At 35.3% G+C, this 16,757-nt stretch overlaps 1 protein-coding gene across 3 annotated transcripts in view; it reads left to right on the top strand.

Moving 5' to 3' along the window:
* Positions 1 to 16,757, top strand: part of LOC150096718 (PMS1 protein homolog 1-like) — a 269,065-nt gene that overhangs the window by 210,983 nt on the left and 41,325 nt on the right. For 2 of the 3 annotated variants that reach the window (XM_090407892.1, XM_090407890.1), the window contains one exon: positions 9,873 to 10,064. The exons of the other annotated variant lie outside the window; for it this stretch is intronic. In XM_090407892.1, coding sequence (XP_090264018.1) covers positions 9,873 to 10,064 — 192 coding nt within the window. The remainder of the gene's footprint in view (positions 1 to 9,872; positions 10,065 to 16,757) is intronic. 3 annotated transcript variants of the gene reach the window in all.

The raw sequence follows: 16,757 nt of genomic DNA, 5'->3' as shown, positions 1-16,757 counted from the left end.
CTTAGTTGAATGCCTTGTAACAGTATGCTGCCTCTTCTTAACTTCTAATGCAGATTTTTTCTCAGGATGATTTTGATGATGTAATATCAGTTACTTTCCCTTTACTTTTAATAGGAAATCTAAATGACCACAACACTGTGGGGTAGCACCTGAACTAATATCAGGGTTGTGGAGCATATGCTCAACAACAACAACAACAATCTCTTTCCTGAACACAGGAAACAACACCTTCTTCTAACTATTCAAGCCTTTGTTGCCACTGATTTAACTCTTTGCTCATTCTCCTATCCCACCATTTAAGTGGGAAACTGAAAATAATCACTTGTATGGAAGTGATTATTTCCCTTCCCATTGCAATATTTTAGATATCTGCAATATCTAAAATATCTAATCAGTTTCACTTTTTTCTAAACTGTAGTGGAACATTGATTGTGAAGTAAGCTCAGAACAAGGCTGGAAGCATCTTTTACAGATATCCCACAACATGAGAAGGTTTCTTGAGCTTGATTTTTTTCAAATGTGCATGTGCCTGAGTAAGATGTATTCATTGTCAGAACCAAAAAGAATCCTGGAACTAATATGCATCCTCTATAACCAGATCATTTAACACCAAAGAGATCTGGGGTAAAATCCAGAAAATGAAGGGCAAATATATGGGATCTAGCAAAAAAAAGTAATGAGACAAAATTCTTATATTCAATTAATCTTCTGATATATTGTGGGCACCTTCTATCTCTTGCATGGAATGCATGGGTTCCAGCATTCCTTCCGTGTGGTATAACAGAATTTGAAGTCCTCTTCTGTTAGCTCACTTATGGCCTATCATTGCTCTTTGTATGTTTTCTACAGTCTCAAAATCGATAATTCCCTTCCACCTTGTTCTTGAGCTTGGGGAAAAGAAAAAAATCACACGAATGCATTTTTTGGCTAAATACTTACAAACCAAGAGTGCAGAATGAGAAGGTGCATTGTCTTGATGCAAGATCCAATCATTTGCAATCTCTGGATGCACCTGTAAGATGCATTTTTGCAACCATTCAAGGATTTCTTTGTAGCAAATTTGATTAACAGTCACTTTAGGAGGTAAAAATTCTTGGTGGACCATGCCATAGCTATCAAAAAAAAGATGACAATTATCATTGTTGTTTTGGACTTACTCATGTGCTGCTTCTTCAATCTTGGAGAATTCTTCTTAGAGAATGATTTCTATACGCCTGCTTAATTTTATCAAATACTTCGGTAGCACTATTGTTCAGTTTAACACAAAATTTAATTGCACATTTTTCAAGATTTCTTTTCTCCATTTTTGTAATGAACTCACCAAATATACACTTACTAAAAACACAATTACTTGACAGGTGTTTATGCTACTGATGAGAAACTGGTACTGACAGAAAGAGTGTGAATCACTCTAATATACTATGTCATCATTATTTCATTAGTGTGCTAATTGTCACATTAAAAAAACAAACAAAAAACTCATTACTCTTCTACAAGACCTTGTACCACCCATCCACCTTTGATCCTTGAACATAATGGAGGTACATTTGTCAACCAAACAGCAGTTGCTGGCACTCTAGAGGAGATTTTTGGCAGCAATATCTTCTTATCCCCTAGAGTTTCTTGTTCAAAAAGATAAAACAGAAAAAGGCCATATTTTGTTCATTTTGCTTAAATGTTGCCCAAGATAATCCATTATGGGATGAATAAAGATCTGTCACAATCTTCCATGGATCAACTGCTGTATCTGTTGAACAGAATTTTTTATGACAAGGTTTTTCTAGAAACCGGGCAAAAGATGATTAGTGTTGTCTTTCCAAACTAAGGAAGGAAGGATCCAAAAATCCTAATGAACTATCTTCCAATTGCTCTGATCAACTGCTTGTGTAAGATTCCAGAAAACATGGTTTAAAACTGAACTTTTATGGTTTATGGAGAGAAACAATCTTTTCTCGAGAAGATAATGTGGCTTCTGCAAATATCACTCAACTGATCATCTAGTACAGCTAGAAACATTCACTAGTGATATAGACATCTTCTTAAAACATAAACATTTAGTATTGGTTTTCTTTGATATGGAAAAAGCTTACAACATTGCATGGAGATTTGGAATATTGAAAGACCTACACAACTTTGGTCTCATAGCAAACATCCCTTGTTTTATCAAGAACTTTTTATCTAACCAAATCTTTCAAGTCTTAGTGTGAACCACTCTCCCTAGATTGTGTATGCCCAAGAGAGTTAGTCTTGCAAGATTGAGTTTTAAGTGTTACTTTTTTGCAATTAAGGTAAACTCAATAACCAAACAACTTCCTCAACTTTAAGTAATGTCTTCTGTATGGACGACTTTACCATCTTCTGCTACATGATGGTTATAGAAAGATAGCTGCAACAAGCAATTGATCATCTTTCAAAATAGTCACACATGAGTTCAGATTTTCCCAGTAAAAGAAAGACAGTTTTATGTTCATTTTTGCTGCAGATCTGGTCTTCATCTTGCTATGTTACTCAGACTATACAAACTTTAATCCAGTTGAAACAGAAGCTAAGTTCTTGGTACTCATATTTCACAAAAATATTTCCATGGTTTGCTCTCTCATTTGATCATCCTTCATACCTTTCCCTTCCGCTTCTTAGTGTGCTGGCAAATGTACTTTGTGCCATTTGTACCATTCACCGATCAGATCTAAATTTGATTATGGGTTCTAGCTGTGTGCATCTAGAGTGGATAGACCCCAACCACTATGATGGTTGGGCTCTATCCACCATCAAGCTATAAAAATTGCAATTGGAGCATTTCAAACTTCATGGATCCTGAGTTTCTGTGTTGAAGGAAATGAACTATTATTTCAATGTCAACAGCTGACTGTTATACACTGCCAAAATAAAATCCCTGCCAGACCATCCCACATGGTCAACTATTTTTTGTCTCCAAGGTGGGAGAATCTGTACAGCTCTCATCAGATTGCCATACGTTCCTTCTTTGATTTGTAAACAATTGCGCTCTTAGAAGCTTTGGATATGAGACTGGACAATATTTCACAGACATAAAATACACTACCTCTGTGGTATTCATACATACCACCACCTTTATAGCTTTTCTCTGTGCAGGTTACCATTCCATGCCTCCCATTGTCCACCAGCAGCTCTTTCAAGTTCATGGGACTGAGTGTTCTAATTTTGTGCCTGTCTTCACTGACAGTTAAAAATTAAGAACTCTAGTGGAGTATTCTAGTGTCCTCTCAAATGCATAATACAGTATCTTCTCAGATGCCACCAGAAAGTAACAACTTTCCTGCTAAGCTGTATGATAAAGCTTGCCTTTAACTACATGAGATTGCAACACTACCAAATGTGCATTTTATATATATATGCAAATTCATGATACTCTTTACATTCTAGTAGCAAGGCTTATACGTTGGTCAGACATAACTGGTAATTAGTTTACGGAATTAACAACGCATATAAAGTATATTAATTAAAGGTAACTTTAATGAATAACTTCTATATTTCAGCAACGTCACATTGCCATCTTCAGGAACATAAAGATATGGTATGTGCACGTAGGCACTAACACAAAGCAAATGAGGAAGAAAGCAAGAAACTAATATTGTTCTTAAAGTCCTAATGGTGCCCTCTGGTGGGCTAATTTGGTAGTCTTGGCAGTTGGGCTGAAGTTCTCATAATGTAAGTCTCCCAAATTTGGGGTAGTTTCATGCACCCAAATTTGTTGAGGTTAGGAACGTTTTTTAGAGCTGTTGAAGATTCTTTGAATAATCTTTCATATTTAAACTTGCTGCGATGAATTATTTTTGTTTTCTTCCAATGAATTTTATGGTGGGTATCTAAGGCATGGTCTGCCAGCGCAGAGCGGCTGTACTGGTGAAACCGGATGTAGTCTTGGTGTTCTGAAATCCTGATATTTGTTGTTCTGCCTGTTTGGCCAAAGTAGGATAATTTGCAGCTGCAAGGGACCTGGTATACCCCAGGTAGGTCTAGGGGAAGTGGTTGGTCTTTGGTAGAGCGGATAAGGGATGCCAACTTTTTATATGGTCTGTAACAGGAAGTAAGGTCATATTTTTTGAGGATATTGGTTATTTTCTCAGAGGTGCCCTGGATGTAGGGGATGGTGATAGACTTGGTGTAATCTTTATTGTGGAGGGGGGGGTTGTGGTTTATTGGTTTTAGTATTTTTTGGATTTTTTTGGGGTTATAGCCATTGGTTAAGAAAGTTTTGAGGATGTGGTTTAGTTCAGTAGTTAGAGCCTTGTCATCTGAGCAGATTAATTTTGCCCTGTTATATAGTGTTTATATAACCCCATATTGTTGTGAGGGGGGGGGGACTGCTGGTGAATGTATCTGCCAGTATGGGTGGGTTTTCTGTGAACAGAGAAAACCAAAGATCCATCAAGCTGGCAGGTGATTAAAGTGTCTAGGAAGGGGAGGGTGTTGTTTTCCTCTTTTTCTAAGGTGAACTGGACTCTGGGGTGTTGGTTGTTTAAGTGTGTTAGGAAGGAATGGAGTGTGTCTGATGTGGCCAAATAGCAAAAACATCATCCACATAAAGAAGCCAAATAGTGGGTTTTTGTGGGGCGGAGTTTAAGGCTTTCTCTTCAAATGTCTCCATAAAGAAATTGGCCAAGGGTGGGGAAAGCAGTGAACCCATGGCTTACTGGAGCTGCAGAAACATCCGGAGCCTTCTGGATGGCCATAATAAGATAATTTTCAAGAACATGAATCCTCGTAAACACCTAGAACAGAGAGGAAAGGGAATGGACACTTAGGAGATCAGATTTTGAAAACATTACAAACGAGGGTGGTCTGACTGTTCTCAGCCTAACAATGAAAAAACAAATTTATAATTTCAAAATTATTTTTATTTTTCAACATAATCTCCCTTAAGACTAATACATTTATGACAGCAGTGCACCAGCACCATTATCCCATCACTGTAGTGGTTCTCAGTAAGAGCTGCAATCACCTCTTGATTCAAAGAAAAATGCTGACCAGCAAGGAAAAGTTTTAGTTTTGGGAAGAGATAGAAGTCAGAGGGAACCAAATCTGGGGAATAAGGGGGATGTTCCAACAATTCATAGTGCAGATCCCTTAATTTTCCCATTGCCAAAACACCTTTGTGGGCAGATGCATTATCCTGATGAAAGATGATTTTTTTTATTCTGCAAGCCGGGTCTTTTCTCACGAATTTTTTCGTCTGGTCTGGTTAAAAGATCGGAATAATATTCCTTGGTTATTGTTTTACCCTTTTCAAGATAATTAATAAACAAAATGCATTTATCATCCCAAAACACTGATGCCATGACCTTTCCTGCTGATGGAACTGACTGTTTTCTTTGGAGTTGAACAACCTGCTTCTGTCCACTGTTTTGACTGCTGTTTGGATTCTGGAGTGTAATGGTGAATCCAAGTGTCATCCGTAGTAATAAATCGATGCACAAAATCAGTTTTATTCTTGTTAAAATGCTCCAAGCACTGTTCAGAGATTTTCATGCGAGTGTGTTTTTGATCTGCTGTGAGCAAACATGGCACCCATCTTGTGCAAAACTTTTCCATTTGCAATTCTTCATGCAAAATATATCCTACACGTTCTTTTGAAATGCCTATAGTCTCAACAATTTTATGCACTTTGACTTGCCGGTCATCCAATACAATATCGTGCAGTCGATCAATGATTTCTGGTGTTGTAACACTTTTGGACATCCTTCACGTGGATCATCTTCAAGGCTGGTATGGCCACGTTTAAACTCAGCAGCCAATTTCTTAATTGTTGAATATGAAGGAGAAGAGTGCCCCTAAACGTTTATGAACTTCAAATGAATTTCTTCTGGCATTAAACCTTCTTTTACAAACAATTTTATAACTGTACACTACTCAATTTTATCCATTTCAAGGGATACAGACAACACTTTTGCTTCAGACAGCTGCATAAAAAAAACTACTTGATAGAATGACTTGCAATTTCACATGGATGCTTATGACAGATGTACCAACTTAGAAAAAAAATCTTGCTGATAGTGTTGCCATCTATGGTCGAGGCCGAGAACTTTTCAGACCACCATTATATTTTTTTAGAGTTCTGGCTGTTTTTTTCTGAGGTACCCCAGATATAAGGAATGGTAATATCATTACTGTAGTCTGTTTGTCGAGAGAGATCTGAGGAGAAGGCGAGAAAAACCATTTCTTAATCTTTTTAGCAGTGTAACCATTGAACAGGAAGGCATGGCAAATAAACTAGAGTTCAGCTGAAAGGGGAGCCTTGGTGGAACAGAGGTTGGAGGCTCTGTTGACAGGGGTTTGATAACATTATACTGTTGAGAGGGACAGTAGTTCTACCTGTGTGGGTGGGTTTTATGAAAACTGAGAAAGATGCCACTGGGAAGATGTGTGATTAGAGTATCTAGAAAAGGCAGGCTATTATTTTGTTTTTCTATGGTGAACTGGATTCTGGTTTTCTGACTGTTGAGGTGGAGGAAGGAATCTAATGTGTCTGAGCCATGTGACCAAATGGAGAACACATCATCAGTATATCTTTGCCAGATAGGAAGTTTGAGAATGACAGTATCAATGGCATGTTTTTTTCAAAATATTCCATATAGAAATTGGCTAGAGGAAGAGAGCCCATGGCTGTACTCTGTATCTGTTTATATATGATATCCTTCCAAAAGAAGTAGCCAAGATGAATGGCTAAGTTGAAAAGATCATTGATATTGGGGTTGGTGAATACTTTTTCAGTAAAGTTAAACTGTCAGAAAGGGAGATGACATCAAAGCTCACCATGATATCATTATTATTTAAAACTAAATTTTGAATTAACCAAGAAGTGGAGTTAAAAATTTAGTTAATTGTTTAACTACTCTAAAAGAGGGAGTTAGTAGCACCCAGTATGGAATGGAGAGGGTTAATAAAGTTTATGAATTTAGGCAATCTGAGTTTTTTAATATTTCAGAAGGCCCAGAAGTGACATTTTCTTTTCAATATTTTTTCTGAGAATTGGTGGGATCATAATCCAGAGGTTTACAAATAGTGTAGTCTCTAAGTAACACATTCATTTTCCAGTTATAATCAGTAGTATTGATGACCGCAGCAGCAATATATTTGTCGGCTCTAGTTGTTATTATTATTATGTTATTGTCTTTGTATAATTTACAGAGAATATGCAACTGGCTGTTGGAGAGATTTCTTTTGGATAATGACAATGTTTGCTTAAGGATATCAGCTATGTCAAGCCTGATGTTATTGGCATTAGTAGGAGATAAGTAAATGGTGAAAGCAATGTTCTTATGCAGCTTGATGTGAAAGATGGAACTTGACGAGGCAACACTGCAAGATTGCAGACAAGGCTAAGGAGGCAGACTACCTGCTTTGTCAAGTAATTTTGGACAAAAATTTAATAGCAACTTGAAGAGGTTGACTGTGTGGCTGAGAAACAGACTTCTTAAAATTTTCATACCTTTTGATATGCTTATCCTTAATTTTTTGAAATTTTTCGTAGGCGTTTTTTATGTGTGTTCTCTTACAATTTGGAGATTGTATCCCTGACAATGTCTAGGAATATAGACATTGTAAGAGAATATAATTTTCCACAATATAAGATCTAATAAACTTGTATTTCATTGTTACTTTGTGCTGTATTCTTTCCATTAAACCCAATAATGAGTTTAATCCATCACAAAAAGCCTAAATACTGTTGCAAGTTTTTCCACTTGGTTATGCTATAAATTAAAGATACCAAGAAATTATATACTTAGTTTAATCCTTTATCCAAGTGTAAGCAAACAGTTGGCACTTGAAGTATTTTCAGGACTGGAGCAACTCATGGTGGTATGAATTCACATCACTTGCCTTAGTATCTCGTAATGCAAAACACATCTCTTGCAAACATGTAAAATGCTATGCATTATGGGAAGGGTCACTACCCAGACCAGTTTTGACCTTTATTGAGGTCTCATCACAAGAGCCAGGCCCAGAGGTGATACCAAGGTTGAAGTAATGCAGAAGTCATATTTTCATATACAAGTTGCCAAAAGGTGTCTTGCCTTATTATTAAAATACTCCGGATTAGAGAGAGTTGTTGAAAGTTTTTCCACTTGGTTATACTATAAATTAAAGATACTAAGAAATAATTATTTACTTAGTTTAATCCTTTATCCAAGTGTAAGCAAACAAAGTTTGCTCCTGAAGTATTTTCAGGACTGGGGTAACCTGTGGTAAAGGTTTTGCACATCTACTTGCAGTTCCAGTCCTGAAAATGCTTCAGGTGCAAACTTTGTTTGCTTACACTTGGATAAAGGATTAAACCAAGTATATAATTTTTTGGTATTTTTAATTTATAGTATAACTAAAGTGGAAAAACTTTCACCAACTGTCTCTAATCCAGAGTATTTTAATAATGTGTGACACCTTTTGGAAACTCATATATGAAAATATGACTTTTGCATTACTTCAACCTTGGTATCACCTCTGGGTCTGGCTCCCACTGATGAGAACTCAATAAAGGTTGAAATTGGTCTGGGTAGTGACCCTTCCCATAATGCATAGCATTATACATGTCTGCAAGGAGATGTGCTTTGCATTATGGGATACCAAGGTAAGTGATGTGAAGTCATACCACGTTTACCATGAGTTGCCCCAGTCCTGAAAATAGTTCAGATGCAAACTTTGTTTGCTTACACTTGGATAAAGGATTAAACCAAGTATATAATTTCTTGGTATCTTTAATTTAAAGCCAAAATACTAGACTTAATTTTTCGTATAGTAGGCATCGTATACAAAACTAAACATTACAGTTAATTGGAAACTCCAGTTATCCAGGGAACTTCAAGGGTGCATGGATACTGGAATTATACCCACTTGTGTTAAGCTTGAGATAAAATTTCATTCATCTAAGGCTCTTGACACCAACAGATGTGCTAGCTTTGCATTACTTTGCACCAATGGAGGGTACCCCTCATAAGACTTTAGGCTTTTAGTCTAATTTTTTTACTTATTGTTTTCAGTATTTTTGTGTGTGCTTTTAAAATTTTGAGAGTGTATCTGTGACAGTATAGGATGAAGTATAGGATCTAATATAGTTGTATTTTATTGTTCCTCTGTGCTGTATTCATTCCATTAAACCTAATAATGAGATTGACTACCTTCATTTCATCAGTGAGTGCAGTCACTATTTTAGTCATATTAATAACTAGTTTAAGCTGTGTATTCTCAGGCAGATTTATCAGATTAATTAGGCATTATTTTCATTTTAAAATTTTTACAGAGAATTAATATTTATCACCTTTATAAGATTATGTACAGGTTGTATGTATTAGTTTTATTAATAGAATGTAGATAGTGTATATAAATAAGCTTTTAACAGCTGTCTTTTTTTTATCTATGTTCGTATGAATTTCTTTATGCTTGTTTTTATACTTTTACAGTAGTTTTTTTAAACACATTTTTATACCTGTTTATGCTATTGTTTTATGTATTTATTATATATTTATTGCATTCAATATTGGCACATGTGGCATATATTGGCACAGTATGACTCTAGTTGTCCTTGTGCCACCATATTGAATACCAAACTTTTTTTATAATTAGCTTCTAATTGTGATCAAGGTAATAATATATTGTTTGAGTATATCATATGCTTTTTTCACATAACACTCTCTCTTTCATGGACCAAGTCTTTCTGTTTCTAGTTAAGTGCTAAATTATGCCTTGTTCTTGTATTCTTTTGATTTTTTTTTATCCTGTTTATCTTATTTTTGTAACACAAGTAAAAATTATATACAATTTTTAAGTGGAGTAAAACATAAAAGTTAATTAATTTCAAGTTAATTTTGTTTTAAAATGTTTATTATTATTTTTTAAAGAGAATTTGCAGATCACAAGTGCAGATTAATTGGATGTGTCAGAAATGATGTTTGGATGTGTTTTCATGAAAATTGTGTTGTTGCTTTCAACCCTGTGAGAATTCTTGAAACTATTATTTTTAATCGTTTATTAAGCACCTATTACGTGTCAATAGAAAACACACTTAGTATGCCTCTTCATCTTTCTGAAAGGTATGTTAAATGTTTCATGTAAAACACGTTGGAATTATTATGTTTTTAAAATTTCTCATTAAGTGATAAATCTTTATTTTTCATAGTCATTTTTTATCATCATCTTCATCAAATTCCTGACATATATCCTGAAGGGGTTTTTAAGGATATGATGCATGAAACTTACATCATTACTAACTTCCTATCTACAATTTCCCTCCAAATAAATCTATTACCTGTCAAGCTCCAGCATTATCAGATCTTATATTTCTATCTTCTATGGCACTTTTTACTGTATCTTTTTTCATGTTCTATAAAACTAGAGAAGAATTGGTGGTATAATTTAAAATAATGCAACTATTTCTTTTGCATGATGCTTGAAAGAAGAAAGTGGATCAACTGATGGAAAAATTGAAGCCACAGTAGTCAGCTACTTTCATGACCTTTAAACCATTGATCTCTAAAATTTCAGACCTTCAATCAGTTTGATCTCTGAATTGATCCCCCCCCCCCATGATACATGAGTTCTCTTAGGTAGACACTAGATTTCAGTATCCCCCATTATTTGTGCTTTAATACTGACTACCCACTTTGATACATATGTAGAAGTATACTAAACTGCAGTATAATATGAAATTAATAATATAATGGGGGAAAAAATCATGACTTGTGGATAAAAACAACATGTAGCATCTTTAAAAAAACGTCTCTTTGGAAATTACATCCTTTAGTATATAATTCAGAAGAAAAAGTGATTTATGGCCATTTTGTTCAATGATAATCCCATACTTGAGAGGTCGAGTAACCTGTAGTATACCGTGGATGTCTGAGAAGGATTCGCATTTAATTTGAAGAGTAGTGGATTGCATTCTGTGGAAAATTCCAAACTTCCAAAAGGATGTTTGCTTTACATTATGAGATACTAAGGCATTTAATGTGAAGTGATGAGCCTCTATATACAAGTAGTTGTGAAGATACTTTACGTGTAAACTTTGTGTGCTTGCACTTGTATAAAAGGATTAAACAAGAATATAATTTCTTGGCAAGTTTAATTTTAATGTAATCAATTTTTTTACATGAAATATCTTCATAACCAGGCTATTTGCATATAGATAACAGTGGGCTTGACCTTAAATTTCCCTGGTCATGAACATATTTTAAGTGCAAACCTTTTTTTTTGCATGCTAGGATAAAGTAAGAGTGAAAACAAGAATATAATTTCATGGTGAGTATAATTTACTTTCCTCCTGAGTGAAAACAACTTGTTACTATCATCAGTGATTTATGTGCTTTAATATATGTATATATAAATTGGACATATTTTATATTAAAAAAGGGACATGTTCTTAAATTTTGCATTACACACATATGCATGCAGGCATGCGCGTTATGACTTAATTTCAAAGGTGTTATGACTTAATTACCAAGATGCACTATGACTCAAATTACTGTGCTCAAATTACACACTCTAAATAAGATCTTAATTACATATCTAATTAAGATTGACACTTGTTTTATGTGACCCCCACTTACAAAATGTTGTAAAACCTCTAGTGCATTAGTATCAGGAGTGGGCTAAGGATTTAAAAAATTTTTTTTTATTAATTTTATATATTTTTTGTATTTATTTTTTACATAATCCAGAAGCTCCATTCTAGAGACAAACCATGGAACTTTTTCAAGCTACTTCACGCCTTCAGTGGACAATGGTCTCACACTGGGCACTGAAATTCATTTCCCATCTAGACAATGACAAACATTCATGCTTATGGTGGGGTTCAAGCCTGCAGCCTGTTAGATGGAGAGCGAAAATATTAACCACTTGCCAACCAGGCTGACCAAAACCTATTAGGAAAAATGACATCTTGGTGTAAAACGTTTTTGAAAATATTGTTTCACTCATGTTGCATATCAACAGAAAAACATTATTATTTCATAAACTCCAATCATTATTCACGTAAAGAAGCACCTGCTGTTTAAATAAGCTAGATAAATGCCATGTTTCTGCATGTTAAGGCTTAATTGCTGGAAGGACATCATGTTGGAGGTTTAATGGGGTATCGACAGCACTAGGAAAGGATTAAAAACTAATTTTAATTCTTCCACTGTTTCGTCTCAGTCACCGAAACATCTTAAGGGAGTACAAATAACACTTGTAACACACACACACACACACACACACACACAAAAAAAAAATATGACACTTAGTGAAACATGTGGGTGACTCTAAAAGTCCTATCTACTTGTGCCCTCTCTATGGGCATTTGTAGGTGGCTCAGGATGTAAACTGGGACCCCTGACGATTATTGTTTCCCAAATTTTGGGAAGTTTTATGCATCTGTATTTGTTTAACTTAGGTTGATTTCTGAGCGTCACTGCATATTCCAAAAACAGTCTTTCCTTTTTAAATTTACTATGGTGGAGCATGGTGGTTTCTTCCAGAAGATTCTGTGAGTTATATCTAATACATAGTGTGCAAGGCCAGATTGACCATAGTCTTGATTGCAGATGTACGATTTGTGTTCATCTAAATGGATAGTGACTGCTCTTCCTGTCAATAGACAGGTAGAAGGGAGTGAAGTCATTAAAAGATAAAAATAAGAACACAATTGAAGGGCAGGATGTCATCACAGCAAAGTGGGCAGAGCATTTTGATAATCTTTCAAACAATATTCAGTCTTGTGATTCAGTTATCCTTATTGAACAGACTAGTTCCATTTCCCAATTTTGATATCGGTCCCATTACACCATCTGAGGTTAGATTTATAAATTATTCTGATAATTCAGAAATCAACAGGATATTATGAAATTACTACAGAAATGTTAAAAGGAGGTATGGAGGGTATAGTGACTTGGCTGACTGAGATTCTGAACATTTTCTCTCAAAGTGATAAAGTTCCAAAAGGCTTTGCTAAAAGTACAGTAATGCCATTTTTAAGAAAGGGAGATTGCACAGTATATGAGAATTATAGAGGAATCAGCTTATTGTATATTCCAGATAAGGGCCTGTATAATTTTTATTCGGCAGAATAAAGGAATTGGTGGATAAGCCACTTAGAGATGAACAAGGAGGATTCAGAGAAGGAAGAAGCTTCTTAGACCAAATACTTTCATAGATCCTTGAGAAATGTTTAGAATTTCACAAACCTGTGATCATGTGTTTTGTTGACTTCAAAAAGCTTTTCATTCAGTCAATAGGCAAAATTTTTGGAAGATTGTAAAAGCTTTTGAATATTATTATTATTATTACTATTATTACGGGCAACTCCAGGGAGTCATTGGACTCATCGAGGGAGGCCCAAATCATATTCATCACAACTATTTGACATTCATACAGTATCTATCATACCTCGCCTTAAACTCATTCACTGTCACAGCATCCACCACAGACTCAGGGAGCGCATTCCACTCATTCACTACTCTAAAAGTAAAGAACCCAGCTCTAACACCTTTACTAACCACACTTTTGCCCAGTTTCCATGGATGTCCCCTAGTCCTCCCACAACCAGCCCTGTTCTCAAAAATATCTTCTGAATTAATTTTATAGAAACCCTTCAGTAATTTGAATGTCTCAATCATATCTCCCCTCCTCCGCCTATCAACCAATTTTTGCAACCCACAAATCCTCAACCTGTTCTCATACGGTTCATTCCACAGACCTGCTATCATCTTGGTCACTCGCCTCTGGATCCTCTCCACCTCCTCCCCATCAAGAAGAAACCTAGGTGACCAAATCTGAGCACAGTAGTCTAGATGGGGTCTTATCAAGGCTCGATACAGAGGAACAATAACCTGCTTGTCTCTGCTTGTCATCGTATTCTTCAGCAACCAAGTGATTTGATGAGCTGTTTTGGTCACTTTTGCAATGTGTCCCCTAAATTTCAATTCCTTATCTACCAACACTCCTAAATCTCGTGCCTCATCAATTTCCTGTTATTATTAGCATTATGACTGCTTGAGATGATAAGAGTAAGGCTTGTGATAAAGTTGATAAACATATACTGTGGGGTGTGTCCTATCACCTTTTCTATTTAGTCTTGTAATTAATTTTGTGATAAATAAGACTCTGCAAGGTAAACATTTGGGATGGGTTAAAGTGGTCTATGAATCTTAGAATATCTGATCTGATCTGAATTATGCTGCTGATTTGATTTTATTCACAAATAATTAACTACTTCATTGCTGCAATTGATAATGTTGGGAGTTAGTTAGATTTGATTATCAGTATTGAGAAAACAAAGTTAATGCAAACAGGTGATAAAGATGAGTCCTCTGTCTTAAAGGGTGTACTGTAGAACAAGTCTCTTGCTTTAATTATCTTGGTTGTAGCTGTGTAAATGACATTGGTGAAATGAGAAATGAAGTGGGTAGATGGTTACGGATGGCTTCAGGAGAGTTCAAAAAATTATGATATATAAAAAATTATGAAAAGGCATATGACAAGGTGCCAAGAGGAAAGTTGTTCAAAATGCTCCAGTTATATCAAGCCATACATCGTCTCTATTTGAGTTGTAAAGACAGCAAAATAAGTTTGGAAAGACAGCAAAATATCAGTAAAGAAAAAAAAAAAGCTTAAAACCTACAATAGTCTGGTTCTCTCTCTCTCTCTCTCCTGTTTCACCTTATGGAGTTGAGATGTGGCCATTGAGTGAAAATTGTATATTTGATGTCTTCGATCAACAGTATTTGAGTACTTTAGAAGTAAGATGGTTTGGCATCATGAATAATGAAGAGATATGTCACAGGAGTGGTGAGCCACCTCTTAGCACTAGCTTATGTAAGGAAAGGCTATGATGATTTAGCTATGTTTTCAGAACACAAGACATTTGGTTGGTCAACAGGATTATGTTGATTGATCTAGATGATGTTAAGAAAACAGGTATGTCCCAAATAAAGATGGCTTGATAATATCAGGATAGATACATCTGAAATACGAAGATATTCAATGTGGTCAGATTTCTATGACCGTTAGTTGCTTTAGGAACTCAAATGTATTATGTTATTATTATAATTTAGAAGGCCTTGTCAGAGGGTCGAATTCTAGATGATTGGAGTAGAGCACTCACAATACCCCTCTACAAAAAAAAAGGGAAATAAAACTTAATGTGAGAATTAAAGAAACATTTCTCTACTGAGTGTTCCTGGTAAGATTTATGCAAGTATACTTGGAAGAGAAGCTTGGAGAAGAACAAACTAGGTTCAGACCAAACAAAGTCAGTATCAGATTTTCACTTTAAGTGAAAATCTGATACTGACAAGGATCTGTATTTAGGTTTTGTAGATCTGGAAAAGGCATATGACAAGGAGCCAAGAGGAAAGTTGTTCAAAATGCTCCAGTTATATCAAGCAATATATTGTATTGCTTGATATAACTGGATATATCTCTATTTGAGTTGCGACATGGATATGTATTATGTCTGCTGTTATTCATCATCTGTGTGGATCACATTATGAAGGAAAGTGGTATTATACCTAATATATGAATTGGAGATCTTAGTTTCAGCTCTTTACTTTATGCAGATAGTGCAATATTCCTAAATAAATCCAGGACAAGTCTGCAGGATTTCCTGATAAAATTGAATATCTAACTGCTGTAATAAATGTGTTATGAAAATCAGCATTAAAAAGACAAAGACAGTGAAAATAGGCAGAAACAATGAAAACATCAACTGTATCCTGAATGGAGAACTTATAGAACAAGGAAACATTTCAGCTATTTAAGCACAATGTTTAGTGAAGATGGCAAATTTGGAAATAGACAGCAGAATTAGCAAAGCTGGTATGGTAGGAAGTTAACTGAATTAATTTATATGTAATAAGAGAGAGAGAGAGAGTAGTTAAAACACTAAACTAGCTGTATACAAGTGTTTAAACCAATTTTAACTTATGGATCTGAGAGCTGGCTTAGAAATAAAACCCTTGATCAAATACTGGAGACCACATATGAGATTCCTGAGAAAGATTAGAGGACTGAACAGGTGGCATCAATGGCAGTATCATATTAAAAATGAGGATATTAGGAAAGAATTTGACATTGTTAGCAGAGCTTATCTCAGATGGTATGGCCACATAAACAGAATGTGAGAGGTAAGATTAACTAAACGTGTTCTTTGGCAGGATGGCAGGAAAAAGATCCAAAGGATGACCAAGATGTAGATGGATTGATACATACAGCAAAAAGTGCCTTAGAACACAGAAATATAAGATCAGATAATGTTGGAGTCTTATCAGATAACAGATTAATTTGAAGGAAAATTGTTGACAGGAAGCTAGTAATAATGTAACTTTTCTTGTCACAATAGGGAACAATAATCTGTCTATCCCTGCTTCTTATTATAAGAGCCTGTACACAACCTAAGAGCATATGTCAGGAATTTGATGACGATAAGGTATCTCCATGGTGTCAGAAGACTCATCATGAGAGATTCATTATTCACACACCAGCCATTATTCACACAATACCTCTGCATAAACTCATTCACTGGTGAAGCACCCTCAACCACCTCTGGTCACCTATTCCACTCATTCACCAATTTTGTAGTAAAATAAAATCTAGTCCTAACATCCTTGATAACCACACTATTATACAACTTCCACTGTAACCCCTTGTTCTGTCCTTTTTGCCATGTACTGAAAAAAAAAGTCTTCAATGTCTGTCCTATAAAATTTCTTTAATTTTTTAAATGTTTCTATCATGTCTCCTCTTTTTTGCCT

The sequence above is a fragment of the Typopeltis vanoorti genome, chromosome 18, assembly GCF_054136105.1.
Source record: "Typopeltis vanoorti isolate ZY-2024b chromosome 18, IOZ_Tvanoo_1.0, whole genome shotgun sequence".
Taxonomy (NCBI): Eukaryota; Metazoa; Arthropoda; class Arachnida; order Uropygi; family Thelyphonidae; genus Typopeltis; species Typopeltis vanoorti.
The sequence above is the reverse complement of the archived record's forward strand: the minus strand, read 5'-3'. Positions and strand labels throughout refer to the sequence as shown.